Genomic DNA, 17,079 nt, shown 5'->3' on the forward strand with positions numbered 1-17,079 from the left:
ATAAAAATATCCAAAATATGCTTTTTTATACTGTAAATTTTTCTTGAAATGACATTAGACTTTTTTCTCAGGGGACACGATTTTTAGAACTAATTTACCTTAGTGACGACGTTTTTTAAAAGATGTCTGCGCTGAGCACTTTCTTTAAATGAATTAAGTCTTTTTTCACAAACTTAAATTTTCTAATTTAACTTTGATAGATATCGTTTGTAACCTCAATACAGTCTACGACATTGGGCTTCAAAAATATGAAGATTAGAGTTTGTAGCAAAGACAGTATGAGTTGTGATTGAAATCCATGCATACACGAGTTCAATCTAATGTGCAATTTACTTATGTTTGAAGTCTAGACTCGATTCCTTTTTAGAAATTAGAAAGGGGCCCTCTAGAGGCTATAAACATAACTAAATTTTCAAAAATGAATGAATTCTTTTCACAGAAACATCGGATTCAAATAAATTTTACTAATAAAACAAATATTTAAAATGGCGGATAATCTTCCTTCTAAAGATTTAAACCGTAAATGTATTTTTAATAATAAAAACCTCTGAAAGTGGAAACCAAGGTATTTGTATTCCCTAGTAATATTGAGAGTTAATTGTTTCCTATACTGTGACAGAATCATAGAGAATAGAATATATAGAGAGGAATTTACTAGAAAAAAGTGTAAAACGGCCATTTTGTTGTACTGTTTCCATACTGCAGGTGTACTTCACATATTTATGCTATATAACCTGTTATATAGAAAATCTAAAATTATTGTCAAAAGAAAACCAAATTATGAAATAGGCAGGTTTCATAATTGACCAATGATCATTTCACATAGACTCTATGCCTTCCACGTTACAAACGATGATTTTCCGTTATAACTATAAATCAAATGATGTTTTTTTTTCAACTAATTCATTATAAAGTTTATTTAACAGTTTAAAAAAATTCGAAATTGAAGTGGATAGTCTAGGGAACATACTGTATTAATGTACTCTAATTCATATAATTTGTGAACATTTACATGATTTGTACATTTTGAACTCCCTTTCAGGCTGAAAGGGACTGAAAAAATTCATACCGAGAGATTCTTTTAATTCCTCTCTATATAATCTATTCTCTATGGACAGAATCTATATTAAATTTTACCAACTTTAATTGCCTCCTTGGGTTGGGAACTTGTTCAAAAGAATCGAATATTTTCTTTCTGAATTTTATGCATCCACTGTTTCAATTCCCAGGGGCGGATACAGGGGGGGGCGGGGACATTCGCCCCCCCTGACAGATTCAGGGAGGGGCGTAGCCCCCCCCTGAATTTGGAATTTTTTATTCCTATTTTCAGAATAGCTTCTCAATAGCATGCTTAAGGGAAAGAAACCCTAGTGCAAAACAGGAAAAATATCTGTCTTAATAAACTATAATGTGTGAAAAGTTAAAAATCTAGTTTTTTAGTCTTTAGTCATTAATTTTGACTCTTTTTGAGTCTTTTCAGTCAAAAAAAAGTATGAATTTTTTTGTTCCTAAAAAATCTTGCCCCCCCCCCCCTCACTTAAATCCTGTATCCACCCCTATCAATTCCGTACACGAGACTCTGTAGACGTGGAAAATAAAGGTTTGGTGTGAACCTTGCTTGTTCTCCAGGTTTAACTCTAATCTTTATTAGGATCTATTCCATTATCCAACTCCTCCTCCCTCTAATATCCAGGAGGGGATAGTATTGGACATAACAGTTATAACATTTACAGTTATTCGCAAGAAGTTCAAAATTGTGGAAAATATTATGTTCCTTACTTGAGGAATTGAGTCTTTGTCACAAACTCTGATTTTCTAATACCTATATCTTTGCAATCCAATTTCGTAGACGTTAGATATTTCAAACTATGAATTTTGTTAGATCAAATGAAGATCAAGATGAAATATCAAGGGTTTCCACTATTAGGTTGCCAAGATATAAGGATTAGAAAATTTGAGTTTGTGGCAAAAACTCAATTCCTTTGAGAAACATTTTCCCAAATATAGGGTGTAAGTAATGCATCACTAAAAATGATGTTCTAGATGCGTCAAAAATTGTTAATTAGAAATTTATTATATTACATGAGGAGCCAGACTATCTATTACTCGGTTTGGCATAGATGAGACCAGGGTCTCCAGGCTGATGTTTCTCCAGAACCTCTTCAGTAGCTCTTCCAAATGAGCAATATTCTGAGGCTGATTCTTTTCCGTCTTCATCTTCTCCTCCAGTATACAGACCACAGATTTTCGATTGGATTGAGGTCTTGAGAGTTAGGAGACCATTCCTCCTTCCCCCAAAAGTTAACCTGGTGGTCCTGGAGCTACAAGCAATTTAGGAAGGAGGTTTCTACCTGCCAGCGTATCTATATATATATATTATCTTTATCCTGGAGCCACCATGGAGGCTTGTACCAGCTGCATATGACAGCGAGCTCCATCCTGCATAAATTTCATTCTAGACTTTATTTTTGGACACTTCCTTTAAGTGAGTGTTTGAACATTGCTGTGCTTAATGTTCATTGGCCGGACTATTTGTAAATCATAGCTTGAGTCTAATAGTCCAATCTAATCTAATCTAATCTAATCTAATCTAATCTAATATAATCTAATCTAATCTAATCTAATCTAATCTAATCTAATCTAATCTAATCTAATCTAATCTAATCTAATTTAATCTAATCTAATCTAATCCAATCTAATAGTGTAATCTAATCGTCTTCTTATTTCACAGATTTACGAGTTTCACTGTAGCAGAGCTGTTTAATGCTCTGCACTAAACATACTTCTAATTTCTGTTGTGTTTGTTTGCGTGAGAAGACTAAAATAAAAAACAAACAAAAAAGATGACGGTATATAAGGGACTAAATTAACCAGGGTTGGAGAAAGGGAATACCCGGAAAAGCTGAGACTTGAATGACTGGAAGTCAGCTTAAAGGGACTGTAAAGGAAAAATGAAAAGGGTGTATAGGCTGAAACCTAAGCATTTTAGGAGCTGATTGAGACCCATGAGAGTTCTATCTGATGTTCCTGTCTCGAGAAATTGATATAAAACTGTGTCAAATTTATACGAAAATCTATACATATGTTAAAAATGTTGTATAAATATAGTAGGTTTAACCGGGTCAAATACACAACCAATCTGAAAACGACGATATCTTAGAGGAGCCTAAGAAATTTAGATCTGCTTCTATTATTATTTGAATTTAATAATCTTTCATTTTATTAAAGATATAATTGATAATATTATTTATACATCCGTATAGCGTGATCAGAACTCCCAACAATGGCAGTGCGGTATACTGGTCATGTGATTCAGACGGAGTCACATGATAATGATAGTGCACTGCAATTGGTGGGAGTTATGGTCATTTGATACTGTCGTAGTTATCATATTTTCAATTATATCTCTTAAAAATGAAAAATTATTAAATTCAAATAATAATGGGAGCAAACCTAAGTTTCTTAGGCTCCTCTGGGATATTGTTGTTTTCAGATTGGTTGTGTATTTGCTGAATTTGATCCGTTTAAATCTAATATTTTTATACAAAATTTTATACATATAGATTTTTGTATAAATTTGACACAGTTTTTTATCAATTTCTCGAGATAAGTAATATCAGATAGAACTCTCATGGGTCTTGATCAACTCCTATATTGCTTAGGTTTTAGCCTATACCCCCTTTAATTCTTCCTTTACAGTCCCTTTAAAACACAAATACTGGTAAAAAGCTATTCAGAAACCATAAACAACATTTATATTTCAAACTCAATTTCCATTTTGTAATAAAAAATGTTAACGAAAAAATGAATTTTTGGTGCATTAACAATCTTTGCATAAAATCATCGATAAAATATGAAACCTGGGCCAAGCAGAGAACATTAAATGTAAAAATACTAAATAAAATGAACCTCGTTATTTCCAATATTTTTCCCTCTAAATTTCTTCTTGAATATTTTCAACATCACCAGAATGTTTTGGCACGATAGTTCTACTAAAACCTTGATTTATCACTCAGGTTCAGGAAGGGGGACAGGAGGGTTTGGAGATTAAACTAGGAATAGGATGGAAGAGCAGGGTTGGGAGATTAACTAGGAGTAGGATGGAAGAGGAGGGTTGAGAGATTAAATTAGGAGTAGGATGGCAGGGGAAGGGAGGACTAAACTAGGAGTAGGATGGAAAGGGAAGGGAGGATTAAACTAGGAGTAGGATGGAAGAGGAAGGAAGGGTTAAACTAGGAGTAGGATGGAAGGGGAAAGGAGGTTTAAACTAGGAGTAGGATGGAAGGGGAAGGGAGGATTAAACTAGGAGTAGGATGGAAGAGGAAGGAAGAGGAGGTTAAACTAGGAGTAGAATGGAAGAAGAAGTAAGAATTAAACTAGGAGTAGGATGGAAGGGGGAGGGAGGATTAAACTAGGAGTAGGATGGAAGGGGAAGGAAGGGGAAATTTAACTAGGAGTAGGATGGAAGAAGAAGTAAGGATTTAACTAGGAGTTGTATGGAAGAGGAAGGAAGGATTAAACTAGAAGTAGGATGGAAGGGTAAGGAAGGGGAAATTTAACTAGGAGTAGGATGGAAGAAGAAGTAAGGATTAAACTAGGAGTAGGATGGAAGGGGGAGGGAGGATTAAACCAGGAGTCGGATGGAAAAGGAAGGAAGGATTAAACTAGGAGTAGGATGGGAGGGAAGGAAGGGGAGATTAAAGTAGGAGTAAAATTTTAAGTGAAAATTTTAACAGATACTCAATTTCTTTATTGAGAATAAATTATGATTGATTAGATCTGATATTCATCTAATAACATATTTGATGAATATTTGGAGTAATCAGATTTACTTCTCTATAATTCAATAATAATAATCCTATCTGTTATTTACAATATTTCCACATAGTATTATTATTATTATTATTATTGTTATACAGTGAGACACATGAAACTATGGAAAAAGAAAATGACCTTTAGGCAATCTTATGTGTTTTCGATGTTATAATAAAGCAAAAAGGTTACTAATAGCTTCAACTCCTTCAACATCAGTTCATTAATTGAAATGGGTCTACAGTCTATACAATAGCTGTATTTCATTGGACTATGTATAATCATTACTCGAGTCTAAAAGTCGTCTTTCTATTTCACATTTTTATGAATCTCACTTTACATTTCACAGTTGAAATAATACTGCTGGTAAAAATTATGCTAAAAGTATTGATATTGAATACACCCAGATTCAATTAATCTTTAACATGTTCAATATGAAATGGGCATTTTTTAATCTACGTCATTAGAGGGTCGCATAACATATTTGCTTTTCTTTTCTTTCGATTTCTGAAATAAACGTATTCCTAAAATTTTAATAATTACTCGCCGAAAGGCTCGGCGTTGCCCGTGGCAAGAAAGAGAACATTTATGATAAATAAAATCATTCATCAGATTTTCAGACAGGGCCAAAATCGAAGTGTCACTTGACCCTTTCTTCTTGGTTTAATCTAACCAACATCCTTACACTTAATTTGTTTAGTTCGTGACGTGAATATTTCAAAACGTGCTTGTTTTTACCTGAATTTTAAGGGGTTATTGGCAAAATATTGCGTAGGAATGTGTATATTTTAGTTCACAGTGAATTTCGAAGTAAATTAATATCTTCTTCAACATTTAAATCTTTCTGAGAAATTATAGAAGAAAACTCGTTATTTTTCTCATATTGATTGCCAATGTTTTTCTCGATTTGAGATTTGTGAGTTTTTTCCCTGTTCACGTTTTGTCGCAATTGGATAACTTTTTTTCATGTCCATCATTATTTTAATACAAGATTAAAGGATACCCTAATTTTCCTATTGCACACGTCAAATAAAGTAAAATTTTTTAAAAAATTGTCGAGAGTCTCTTTAAAACTGAGGTTTTTTGAAATTTTGTGATGAAGAATGATTAGATCTATATTGTTGGCAGTGGGTTTACAATTCAGCCTGATTCATTACTTTCAGACCTGGACCTTTACTTAGGTGCCAACATACCTCTAATATACTTCCAGATATACTTCCAGATATACTTCCAGATATACTTCCAGATATACTTCTAGATATACTTCTAGATATACTTCTAGATATACTTCCAGATATACTTCCAGATATACTTCCAGATATACTTCCAGATACACTTCCAGATTTACTTCTAGATATACTTCTAGATATACTTCCAGATATACTTCCAGATAAACTTCCAGATATACTTCCAGATAAACTTCCAGATAAACTTCCAGATATACTTCCATATATATTTCCAGATATACTTCCAGGTGTACTGCCAGATATACTTCCATAAATACTTCCATGATGTTTACTTTCAAATATACTTCTAGATATACTTCCAGATATACTTCCAGATATACTTTCAGATATACTTCCAGATATACTTCTAGATTTACTTCCAAATATACTTTTAGATATACTTCCAGATATACTTCCAGATATACTTCCAAATATACTTCCAGATATACTTCCAGATATACTTCTAGATATACTTCTAGATATACTTCCATATATACTTCCAGATATACTTCCAGATATACTTCCAGGTATACATCCAGATTTACTTCCAGATATACTTCCAGATAAAATTCCAGAAATACATCCAGATATATTTTCAGATATACTTCCAGATATATTTTCAGATTTACTTTAAAAAAATCAACCATAAAACTTTGCCTCACATTATTATCCCTGCAATACTACTAAAATATAATCCATTTTGTAAACTTAATAAATCCGTGAACATCACATTTTTAATATTCTCTGTATTGCCCTTTATTAATGATATAAAAGTTTTGTATAATCTTAGGGTTTAACTCTAATTCTTTTATCTCTTAAACTTGACAACTGTAATCGCTTGTAATTTCCCCCTTGCCAATATAATTCTAAACTTTTCTTTTTATAATTATTAAAAATGTTTATTTAGAGGAATAAATACAAATATTTTGAGTAATTTAGTTTTTTTGGATTATTTGGTAATACTTATTCGGTTATAGAAGTCCTACTCCGAGCAAAGTAGTCCTACTCCGAGTATACTAGTCCTACTCCGAGTATACTAGTCCTACTCCGAGTATACTAGTCCTACTCCGAGTACACTAGTCCTACTCCGAGTATACTAGTTCTAGTCCGAGTATACTAGTCCTACTCCGAGTATACTAGTCCTACTCGGAGTGTACTAGTCCTACTCCGAGTATACTAGTCCTATTCCGAGTATACTAGTCCATCTCGGAGTATACTAGTCCTATTCCGAGTATACTAGTCCTACTCCGAGTATACTAGTCCTACTCCGAGTATACTAGTCCTACTCCGAGTATTCAAGTCCTACTCCGAGTATACTAGTCCTACTCCGAGTATACAAGTCCTACTCCGAGTATACTAGTCCTACTCCGAGTATTCAAGTCCTACTCCGAGTATACTAGTCCTACTCCGAGTATACAAGTCCTCAAGTCCTACTCCGAGTATACTAGTCCTACTCCGAGTATACAAGTCCTACTCCGAGTATACTAGTCCTACTCCGAGTAAACCCCTCCTACTAGACATTAGATCTGCTCCAGGGGGAAAGATTGAGGCGGGGTACAGCTTGGTTATTGTTGCATGAGATGAGAGGGTTGGAGTTTGATGGAGTCTGGAAACCCAATGGTTGGATTTCACCTACACCACTGTTATCACACAACAGACGGGTCAAACTAGACTTTCGGATCTAGAAGAAAAAAATTGAGAAAAAAGTATATTATAAAAATGTAAATGAGTTCAGTACCTCCTCCAGCTGCTGGGAAGAGAAGGAACCAGGTTGAGCTCCGTTCTCGTAGAAGAACCTGTCTCCCTTCTTTAACCTGGCAAACTGATCTCCCAGGATACAAAGAGTTGTTGGTCCTACCAGAGCATCTCTAGCAGGGGTTTCACTCATCATACCTAAAATACAAATAAATTTTAATTTTTTCATTAATCTAAATTGATTTTCAAATAGTTACCTATAAATAAATCTATATCTTGGGGAGAATCATAAACATTCCTTAGTTCTTCAGTTCTACTGAACGGCATCTGTCTGCTTAGATCGGAGAAGGAGTTTGTCGAACCCAACCCACAGAGCTCCCGATATCTTGTGTATCCTGGAAGACCATGATCCCTGCCTCTCTGGATATTCAGAGCAACTAAATCCATTCCGTTTGCGTCTCCATCAAACAGATTGTTTGTAACGTCAGATGTGAAGGAAGAGTCGAACTGTTGAATGCTTTCTTTGGTTAACCCAGACACTAGACCGTCGATCATTCCGGGCAACCTGAGAAGTTCCGGTTTAAAGAAGGAATCCCTGAGAGAGAAGGCTGGGTTTACTTCTCTCCCTATTCTGTTGTTAGTCCTGATAAAGCTAGGAATAAGACTGTGTCCGAACCTGAGAGCTGCTGCTGCAAACTCATTTGTTATTCTAGGATCTATTGACGGATCATAATCGCCGCTATATCCCTGAGATTGAGGAAATAATCCAAACAATCCCATAAACTGTTTTCCAAGAATAATAGGGAGCCATTCATTATAAACAATATGCTGATATTCTCCTATCAGTATCTTTCTTGTCTCCTGAAACACTTGCTCGTCACTCCAACCCGGGTTCAATGCTGATAACTCGCCTGCTATTCTATTATGCTCCCTGAGAAACAAAATGTGCATAACCCCAAGGTTGGGTTGCTCATTCACCCGTCCATCTCCAGCTTTCATACATGCTCCAGCTTTACATGATGTTTCCTGTGTATCCACAGGTAGCAGAGGACCATCAGGACCAGCATTTATCAATAATCTCCCTCCGGTAAATGCTCTCACCTCTCTCTGCTCCATGAGCGAAGATCCATAAACTTGACTTAGATCCAACCAATGAGTTAATTGGTTCATCTGCTCCCTGTACCTCAAACTACAGTCCAAGGCTGGGCCTGGAGAAGATCTCACAAAGTTCATACAACTTTTTCGCCCTCGGAAGAATGGATCGTTGAATGGGATGGAGATAGGAGAGCAGAAACTAGAGAACTCAGATCCTGCAATATTAGAGCAACAATCTAGATCTCTTCCATCCCCTGCCTTCATTACAGGAACATGGGTTAAATCATGATCAATGAACTGTCCAAAGTTCATTAGAATAACAGAATATCTAGAGTCACTGGTATCAACATCTTTAGCTAAGCTTGTAGAAACTAGCCGTGGGGACGGAAGATCTCCGCCGGAAATACTCCGCCTAGGAGAATCTACACCATTGAAATATTGAGGCGGAAGGATTCTACTGAGCACTGTATCCGCCTTTCCCAAGTTTCCATCTCTTTCGTTGTTACAACTGCCGTCTTCTGATCTGTACCTGGAGCTTGAACAGGAGGAAAACCTGGGACACGTTCCGGATCCAAGATTTTGCCGAGCCTGTACATTTGGACCAAAATTAACCGCATCTGCACTTCCTCCCGCTTGTCTTACAGTTATTGTGTTAAATGAGAGCTCTCGTGCAACCTGCTCCAGGATTAACCCTGATTTCCCCTGTAAACCGGTTTCCGATCGTGCTTGTCTTTGAAACCTGGCATGATAGAACGCACCAGTACTGCGAGCCGGAGACGCAAAATTGTTTGAGAACAGGGTTGCATTGTCAACAAAACTCAGCCCTCTTCTGACAGCTGTAGACACCTGGGAACTGGATAAACTAGCACTTCTAATGCTAAAATTAGATTGGTCTGCGGGTGTGAAGGGGTATTTAGATCCACTGCTTGATCCTCCAGAACTACAGCATAAACCAAAACTTCCATCAGAGAGTTTACATGAACTTTTCAATCTATCTGAAGATGAGAGCAAGCTAGAGGCACACTGTGAGGCAGGTTTACAACAGGAGCTGCTGGACGTATATCTAGAGCTATCTGATCCTCCAAACCTACTGTTGCTTTGAAAACCCCCTGACGTACCTGGAGAAACCCTCCCTGTTGATCCTGTGTATATAACAGAGGACCCAGAGAAGCCTGAAGATGATCCCGAACCTTGAAAACTTATCTGCGCCCAAACTACAGATCCGTAGCATAGAAGGATAAAGATATTTCTCATTCTTTCACTGGATGAGACTATCTTCCCAACTGCAAGTAAACTGCACAGATCTAGCTCTAGTCTAGATTTAAGGTTGGAGAGCTGGGAATTCTAATCCCTAACAATCCCTGAACCTGCAACCTCATCACGAGAAAAAGTCGTGACTCCATTTTGCTTTAATTAGGGTGAGGCGATAAACTAGAAATGGTTTTAAATATTAGAAATATTATTTATGAGACTCGACAGTGAGAAAGTACTAATTTTAGATAGAAAGATGGAGATAGGTTACTCCCAGCGTGATTTAATTTAATATTTTATATAATTCTGGTTCAGTGTACAAATCCTTTGAACAAACAAAGACAAAGCACAATCATCATCATTATCCGTATCATTGTCATCATCATCATCATTGGATAACATATCCGGTTAATTAAATCAACAAATTTGGATAAAAATAAAGTGCAAAAATACCGCACAAACAATTAGTTAAAACCTTTGTGCATTATTATAATCTAGTACACATATTCAAACACTAGGATTTTAGTGCGTTTTTCGCCCCTTTCCTATGAACAATTCTAGTTATTATTCGCCATTTTTAATCGCTCTCAAATTTTCGCAGATTTTTTAGTTTAAATTGCCGCATTTATAAAAATAATAAATGTTGAATTTTTTTCCGGCCAAAATTTTTCACCTTTGACGGAAACCTTCCCGGTCTGGGGTCTTTTATATCTTATACAAAACAGAAACCTACACACATTAACAATATTCTACTAATCTTAAATTCAAAAATCCCAATTCTTGTTGAACATTCATTTTCTAAATTTTTTTAGAAACCAGATCTATAAAAATTGCACAGTTTGGCCTAAGCATGTGCCATGCAGTATCTGCAGGTTCTGCAGGCTGAATATAATTACGCAAAATCAGATAAAACCAGGACGGGTTTCCCACTAATAAATTCAGATCTTAATGCTTTCTTTAAAGTGATGTAAATTTAAGTGCGCCTCTTTTTATGATGTGGCATGTCCAAATCACAACGGTATCCTTTAACCTTTATCTGATGCACGAGTTATTCTTGTTTTTCAATGTGAAAAGTGATTATTTTTAATTGTGACTTCTCTATAAATCTGACTTGTGGATTATGCAGCAGAAACAACAAAGGAAATTTTCAAGATTTATACAAACGATATTATCTTTTTATTTTTTGCTCGATGAAGGTTTAAAGGGTACCGTTGTAAATCGGACATACCAGTCTATAAATTGGGATTGGAGAGTTACTTGAAAGGATGTTTACCCTAAATGTTGAAGCAAGAATCAGGATTTTGATTTTGTGCAATTTCCTGATTCGTGATTTATTTTATAAATATAACGCTCCATTTTCTGCATGGAAAAGTGTTGAATTCTGGACAATTTCCTTCTTTCCGTTTTGCAGTGTAAATCCACAACACTCTTTAATAGAGAACCGGAATTGAGAATAATCAATTTGGAATTTTAAGATACAGGGTGTCCCAAAAAACATGGGAATTCAGTGACGAATTCGATATCGTCTTTGTTATGAATGAGCATTGTAATACCTAATTTCAAAAGTTTACTCTGTTTGTATACTGCAGTTTTCTTTTTTACCACGTACAACCGTATGCAGTCAAAATATAAACAAACAAAATGTGAACATAGTAGACGAAACTCTTACAGATTACAGCTTTCTCAGTAGGTATCACTATACTAAATCAAAGAATTATTTGAAAAGACGATATCGAATTCGTCACTGAATTCCCATGTTTATTGGGACACCCTGTAGCAAAAACGTTGCTTAGATAAAATTTTAAATAATACCATTGTAAAATTTACGTCTATAACAGTCCCTTTAAGAGCTTATATATATATATGTGATTGTAAAATACAAAAAATAAGGTATCTTTTTTATACAGTGAACTTTGGGTATTAGGTGTGAAACTAAACAGATTGATAAAACTATTATTGCTAAGGTCTTTCTGGCTGAAACATTTCTACGTGCTTATTTTTGATTAAGAAAGAATATTATATCGTTTATATTAACTTTAAAGGGCTGGTGGAGGTGAATTTAAGTGACCCAGTTTTGCCTTGAGTTTTCCATATTAAAGTCAACACACTCAACTTCAGATGTTTAAACCGTGCTACGAACTTTCCCGTAATTCTCCCGATTTCCCCAATAAAAATTTGAGACAAATAGGTCCAGGGAGTAGTGATTTATGCTCGACCTCAAAACAACCAAATGAAGATTACTACTTTATATATTTAAATGATAAAGAGTTCCAAGCTGGTAACTTTTGAAGGAGATGGGATTGACCTCCATTACTTAACTTCTTTATGGGGAAGGAAATGTTTTTCTTACGTTGATGAAAACAAAGATTTACTGTTAGATAAAAGTTTCTGGATTACGTCGTATTTTCTTTGGAGATTTTGTTTTGCGCATCAATGTATGAAAGGATATCTCCAAGATGATGTTAGTATGATTCTAGATCTAGGATTAGTTCCTCTGATTTATGTAAATAATTAATACAGACTCGGAGATGAATAGAATACGGATACATCTCTTACACTCTGGTTAGATTTATACCTGGAGAAATCGTAGAGATGTATAGGACAGGGATACATCTCTTATACTCTGATTAGATTTTTACCTGGAGAAACCTAGAGATGAATAATACAGGGATACATCTCTTACACTCTGGTTAGATTTTTACCTGGAGAAACCTAGAGATGAATAATACAGGGATACATCTCTTACACTCTGGTTAGATTTACACTTGGAGAAACCTAGAGATGAATAATACACGGATACATCTCTTACACTCTGGTTAGATTTTTACCTGGAGAAACCTAGAGATGAATAATACAGAGATACATCTCTTACACTCTGGTTAGATTTTTACCTGGAGAAACCTAGAGATGAATAATACAGAGATACATCTCTTAAAATCTGGTTATATTTATACCTGAAGAAACCTAGAGATGAATAATACTGAGATAAATCTCTTATACTCTGGTTAGATTTTTACCTTGAAAAACCTAGAGATGAATAATACAAGGATACATTATATCACAATGTAGTTTAATATATTTATACAATTAAAGACCTTGAGAAATAATACTTTGGGGATATCTCATTCCAATCCTTTCTAGTTTAACCCAGTGTACTTTTAAACTAAAGCTATAAACTAGTAGCTACCTAAGTATGAACCAGATAGAAATGTTAAAAATTTTAAAAACTGATTATTTTCATTTGTGGTTTCTCAACAAAAGTAAAATGCAAATTTCAACTGCACGAAATTTAACACTCTTAAACCTAGAAAAACGACAATATCTTCCACATTTTGGACTGCATAAAGGTTTCAAGCATACCCTTATGAATCTGGCATTGCCCTTTATTCATTTATAGAAGATCATTTGAAATTATGCTTACAGTCCCTTGACACACAGGTCTGCCGCTTTAGTAATCGTATACTAGCGGTACAGTCCAAACTAGGACCGCAAAGGTTGGCCAAGCTCGGATATTGAAATATACACTAGTTGTGCGAGTTGAAGATACAAAGTTTTACACTCTAGTTAATTTAGTAAATCAAATAGAATTCATTGTCAAGCTCTACTGCGTTTCTTTTGGAAAACTGATTATTTTTTAATGTGGTCTCTCTACAAAAGAGACTTGCGCATTTCTGTGGCAGAAAGAGTGGAGGAAAACGACTGTATTTTATACATTGTGGATCAGATAACGGATGCAAGGGTACCGTTGTGAATCGGGTTTGCTACTATTTTGAATGGGTTTACTTGAAATTATGTTGACAGTCCTGGTAAGGACATATCTTTTTCTTTCAGATATGTAGTTTATAAAATATACAGAACAGTGACCATTATACACTAGTTCGGATCCATGGCTTAACACTATAGATAGATAGATAGATAGATAGATAGATAGATAGGTAGATAGATAGATAGATAGATAGATAAATAGATAGATAGATAGATAGATAGATAGATAGATAGATAGATATATAGATAGATTTATAGATATATAGATAGATAGATAGTGCTGAAATCAGACTATAATAGATGAATGAATGATTTCTGGTCTACTGCTCTTATCTAATGATGATGAAGATACTCTACTGGGGGAACACAGGGTAAGCTTAATCACACTGGTGCATCACTGCAACTACAGCAAGTATGCCTAAGCTGAAAACTTTAAAATGGTGGATATCGAGAATAATCCTCTCTTTTTCTTAATAACGAGACTAACCTAATCTTGTACTTGTATCCTGAAAAGTGTATAAATTCAACCAACCAGAGTTGCTTATATGATGCCGATAAATTTGAAATTTTGCACGCCATTTAAGTTTACATACAGGAATGGGAGGAACTCTCTAATTTAGAAAAACCGGTTTTTGGATTTTTCTCTACGATATCCAAGAAAGAACGATTTAAGAAGAAAATAAAAAGTGTGTCCATTGGATGCTCAGATTAAGTAATCGGGATTAAGGATATCTCATTCTAAAGTTTTCAGCTCTGTATATATTTCTATATAATAAAGCTCTTCGCTATAGCTGGCAAAACGGCTGGACCAAAGTATTATTTAACTTTATTAGAGAACCCACAGGTACCCTGGGGGTAACAAAGGGTAAAAAATGAATCACGAATTATTAGATTAATATGGCAATAAATTGCACTCAATAAGTTTTTACCTTTTTAGAACAAAATAGTTGAAAACATTTGTGTACACTATATGCATTTTTATGTACAATTTATGCATTTTTGTGTACACTTTATACATTTTTGTGTACACTTTATGCATTTTTGTGTACACTTTATAAATTTTTGTGTACACTTTATGCATTTTGTGTACAATTTATGCATTTTTGTGTACACTTTATAAATTTTTGTGTACACTATATGCATTTTTGTGTACACTTAATGCATTTTTGTGTACACTACATGCATTTTTGTGTGCACTATATGCATTTTTGTGTAAAATTTATGCATTTTTGTTGTGTACACTTTATACATTTTTGTGTACACTTTATACATTTTTGTGTACACTTTATGCATTTTTGTGTACACTTTATTATACATTTTTGTGTACACTTTATGCATTTTTGTGTACACTTTATGCATTTTTGTGTACACTTTATGCATTTTTTGTGTACACTTTATACATTTTTGTGTACACTTTATGCATTTTTGTGTACACTTTATGCATTTTTGTTTACACTATATGCATTTTTGGGTAGAATTTGAGAAGTGGCTCAACCTGCATTTATTGATGAAAACATTCACAATTAAAGTATTTTTAGGATAAAGATAATAAATTTTTAATAAAAGGAAGCTTTAACATAAAACAGTTTAGAAATCTTGGAAATTTTATTAAAAAACGGTGAACAACACTTTGTGGAATGTTCACAATCGTGAACATTATTGAGGTATTAGCAGAAACCAAACTTTTTAATATTTATATATTTCATCCAACTAGCTCAGAGTTATTTAAGCAAAATAATTTGGAGTTTAAAATGAAAAAAATAAAGTGATTGAAAAAAAATAATTAAATAACTTATTTTTATTTCAAAAACAACTTCACCCCTGTCTGAATTTTTTAATACAGCAGGAACCCAAAAACTGTGGAAAAGGAAGTCGACTTTAAGACTCAAATTATGATTTAAATAGTGCAAAGAACATGATAAACATCAATTGTAAACTGTAAACAGATCTAATTTACTTTATAAACGATTTAGTAACTCTCTAGTAAAGCTATTTACTTTGTAACATCAAACGCAATTCAGTATTGCTTTAATGTTGTCTTCATATTCTACAGTTTTCTGGTTATCACTGTTAGATTTTTGAGTTTATAATATTTTGCCACATGGTCAGGATCATAATTTGTTGGTATATTGATCATGATCATTATACACTCTACAAATAATGGGTCACTTGGATTTACGTCTAAACTTCACAGTCACTTTAGATTATACATATAGAGTCGTTTTAATGGGTTTTTAAAGGGAGTGTTCGCGAAAAATAAAAGGGGGTATAGGCTTACGGCGAAAAATAAGCGCTTTTGATCGCTACTAATCTAATTTCTATCTGTTGCGTCTATAAGGAGAAAATTGTTAAAAACGACTCATACCGAAGAACGTAGCGTCCATACAAATTCAGAAATATGCAACATTCAACTAGGATCGTAAAAAAATTAATTTAATTCAAAAAAATCATTCAGATATTACAAACAATAATCATCAATAGTTTTTCGACGCATTCGTATATAGTTGGTATTACATAATAGTAATAATAATAATAACAATAATCCGAGTTGAATGTTTCAACTTTTTGAATTTGTATGGACGCTACGTTCTTCAGCATGAGTTGTTTTTAACAATTTTCTCCTTAAATACGCAACGGATAGAAGTATGATTAGTAGTGATCAAACGCGCTTATGTTTCGCCGTAAGTTTATACCCCCTTTTATTTTTCGCAAACACATCCTTTAAGTGGCGAGGGTGATTTGCAACGGTTCCACTTAAACCTTTTATTTGAACAACAAAAGGAAAACTTTAAAAGATTTCAATTCTGACAATTTTCCCCTTTTCTTCTGTTGAATTAATCCGCAAGGCTCTTTATAGAGAAACTAAAATTAAAGATAAACAACTTTCAGATTAAAAAAGTTTTTTATCCGTTAAAAGCTTATAGTGTACCGTTGTGCATCGGACATGCCACTCTTAGAATGGAGGTTCACTTGAAATTTCGTGTATTTGTTGAATACATTTGTATCTGGCTACTGCAAGATACATTTATAATCTCTGGATTATACAATATATATTCTCTCAGTGCATAGTCCCTTGAATATATTTGTATCTGGCTACTGCAGGATACATATAATCTCTAGATTATACAATATATATATTCTCACAGTGCATAGTCCCTTGAATATATTTGTATCTGGCTACTGCAGGATATACTTATAATCTCTAGATTATACAATATATATATATTCTCTCAGT

General features: G+C 34.2%; 1 protein-coding gene across 1 annotated transcript; it reads right to left on the reverse strand.

Annotated features, from left to right (window-relative positions):
• Window positions 1–6,894: 6,894 nt before the first annotated feature.
• Window positions 6,895–10,152, reverse strand: LOC111713226 (peroxidase). The gene is made up of 4 exons (XM_023488084.1): window positions 7,991–10,152; window positions 7,777–7,931; window positions 7,529–7,719; window positions 6,895–7,400 (listed from the first exon to the last, which is right to left on the reverse strand). The coding sequence occupies exons 1-3, from the start codon at window positions 10,080–10,082 to the stop codon at window positions 7,552–7,554; spliced, it is 2,415 nt and encodes an 804-aa protein (XP_023343852.1). The 5' UTR covers window positions 10,083–10,152; the 3' UTR covers window positions 6,895–7,400; window positions 7,529–7,551.
• Between the last annotated feature and the right edge of the window lie 6,927 nt (window positions 10,153–17,079).

This window comes from Eurytemora carolleeae, unplaced genomic scaffold, assembly GCF_000591075.1.
Source record: "Eurytemora carolleeae unplaced genomic scaffold, Eaff_2.0 scaffold19, whole genome shotgun sequence".
NCBI lineage: Eukaryota > Metazoa > Arthropoda > Copepoda > Calanoida > Temoridae > Eurytemora > Eurytemora carolleeae.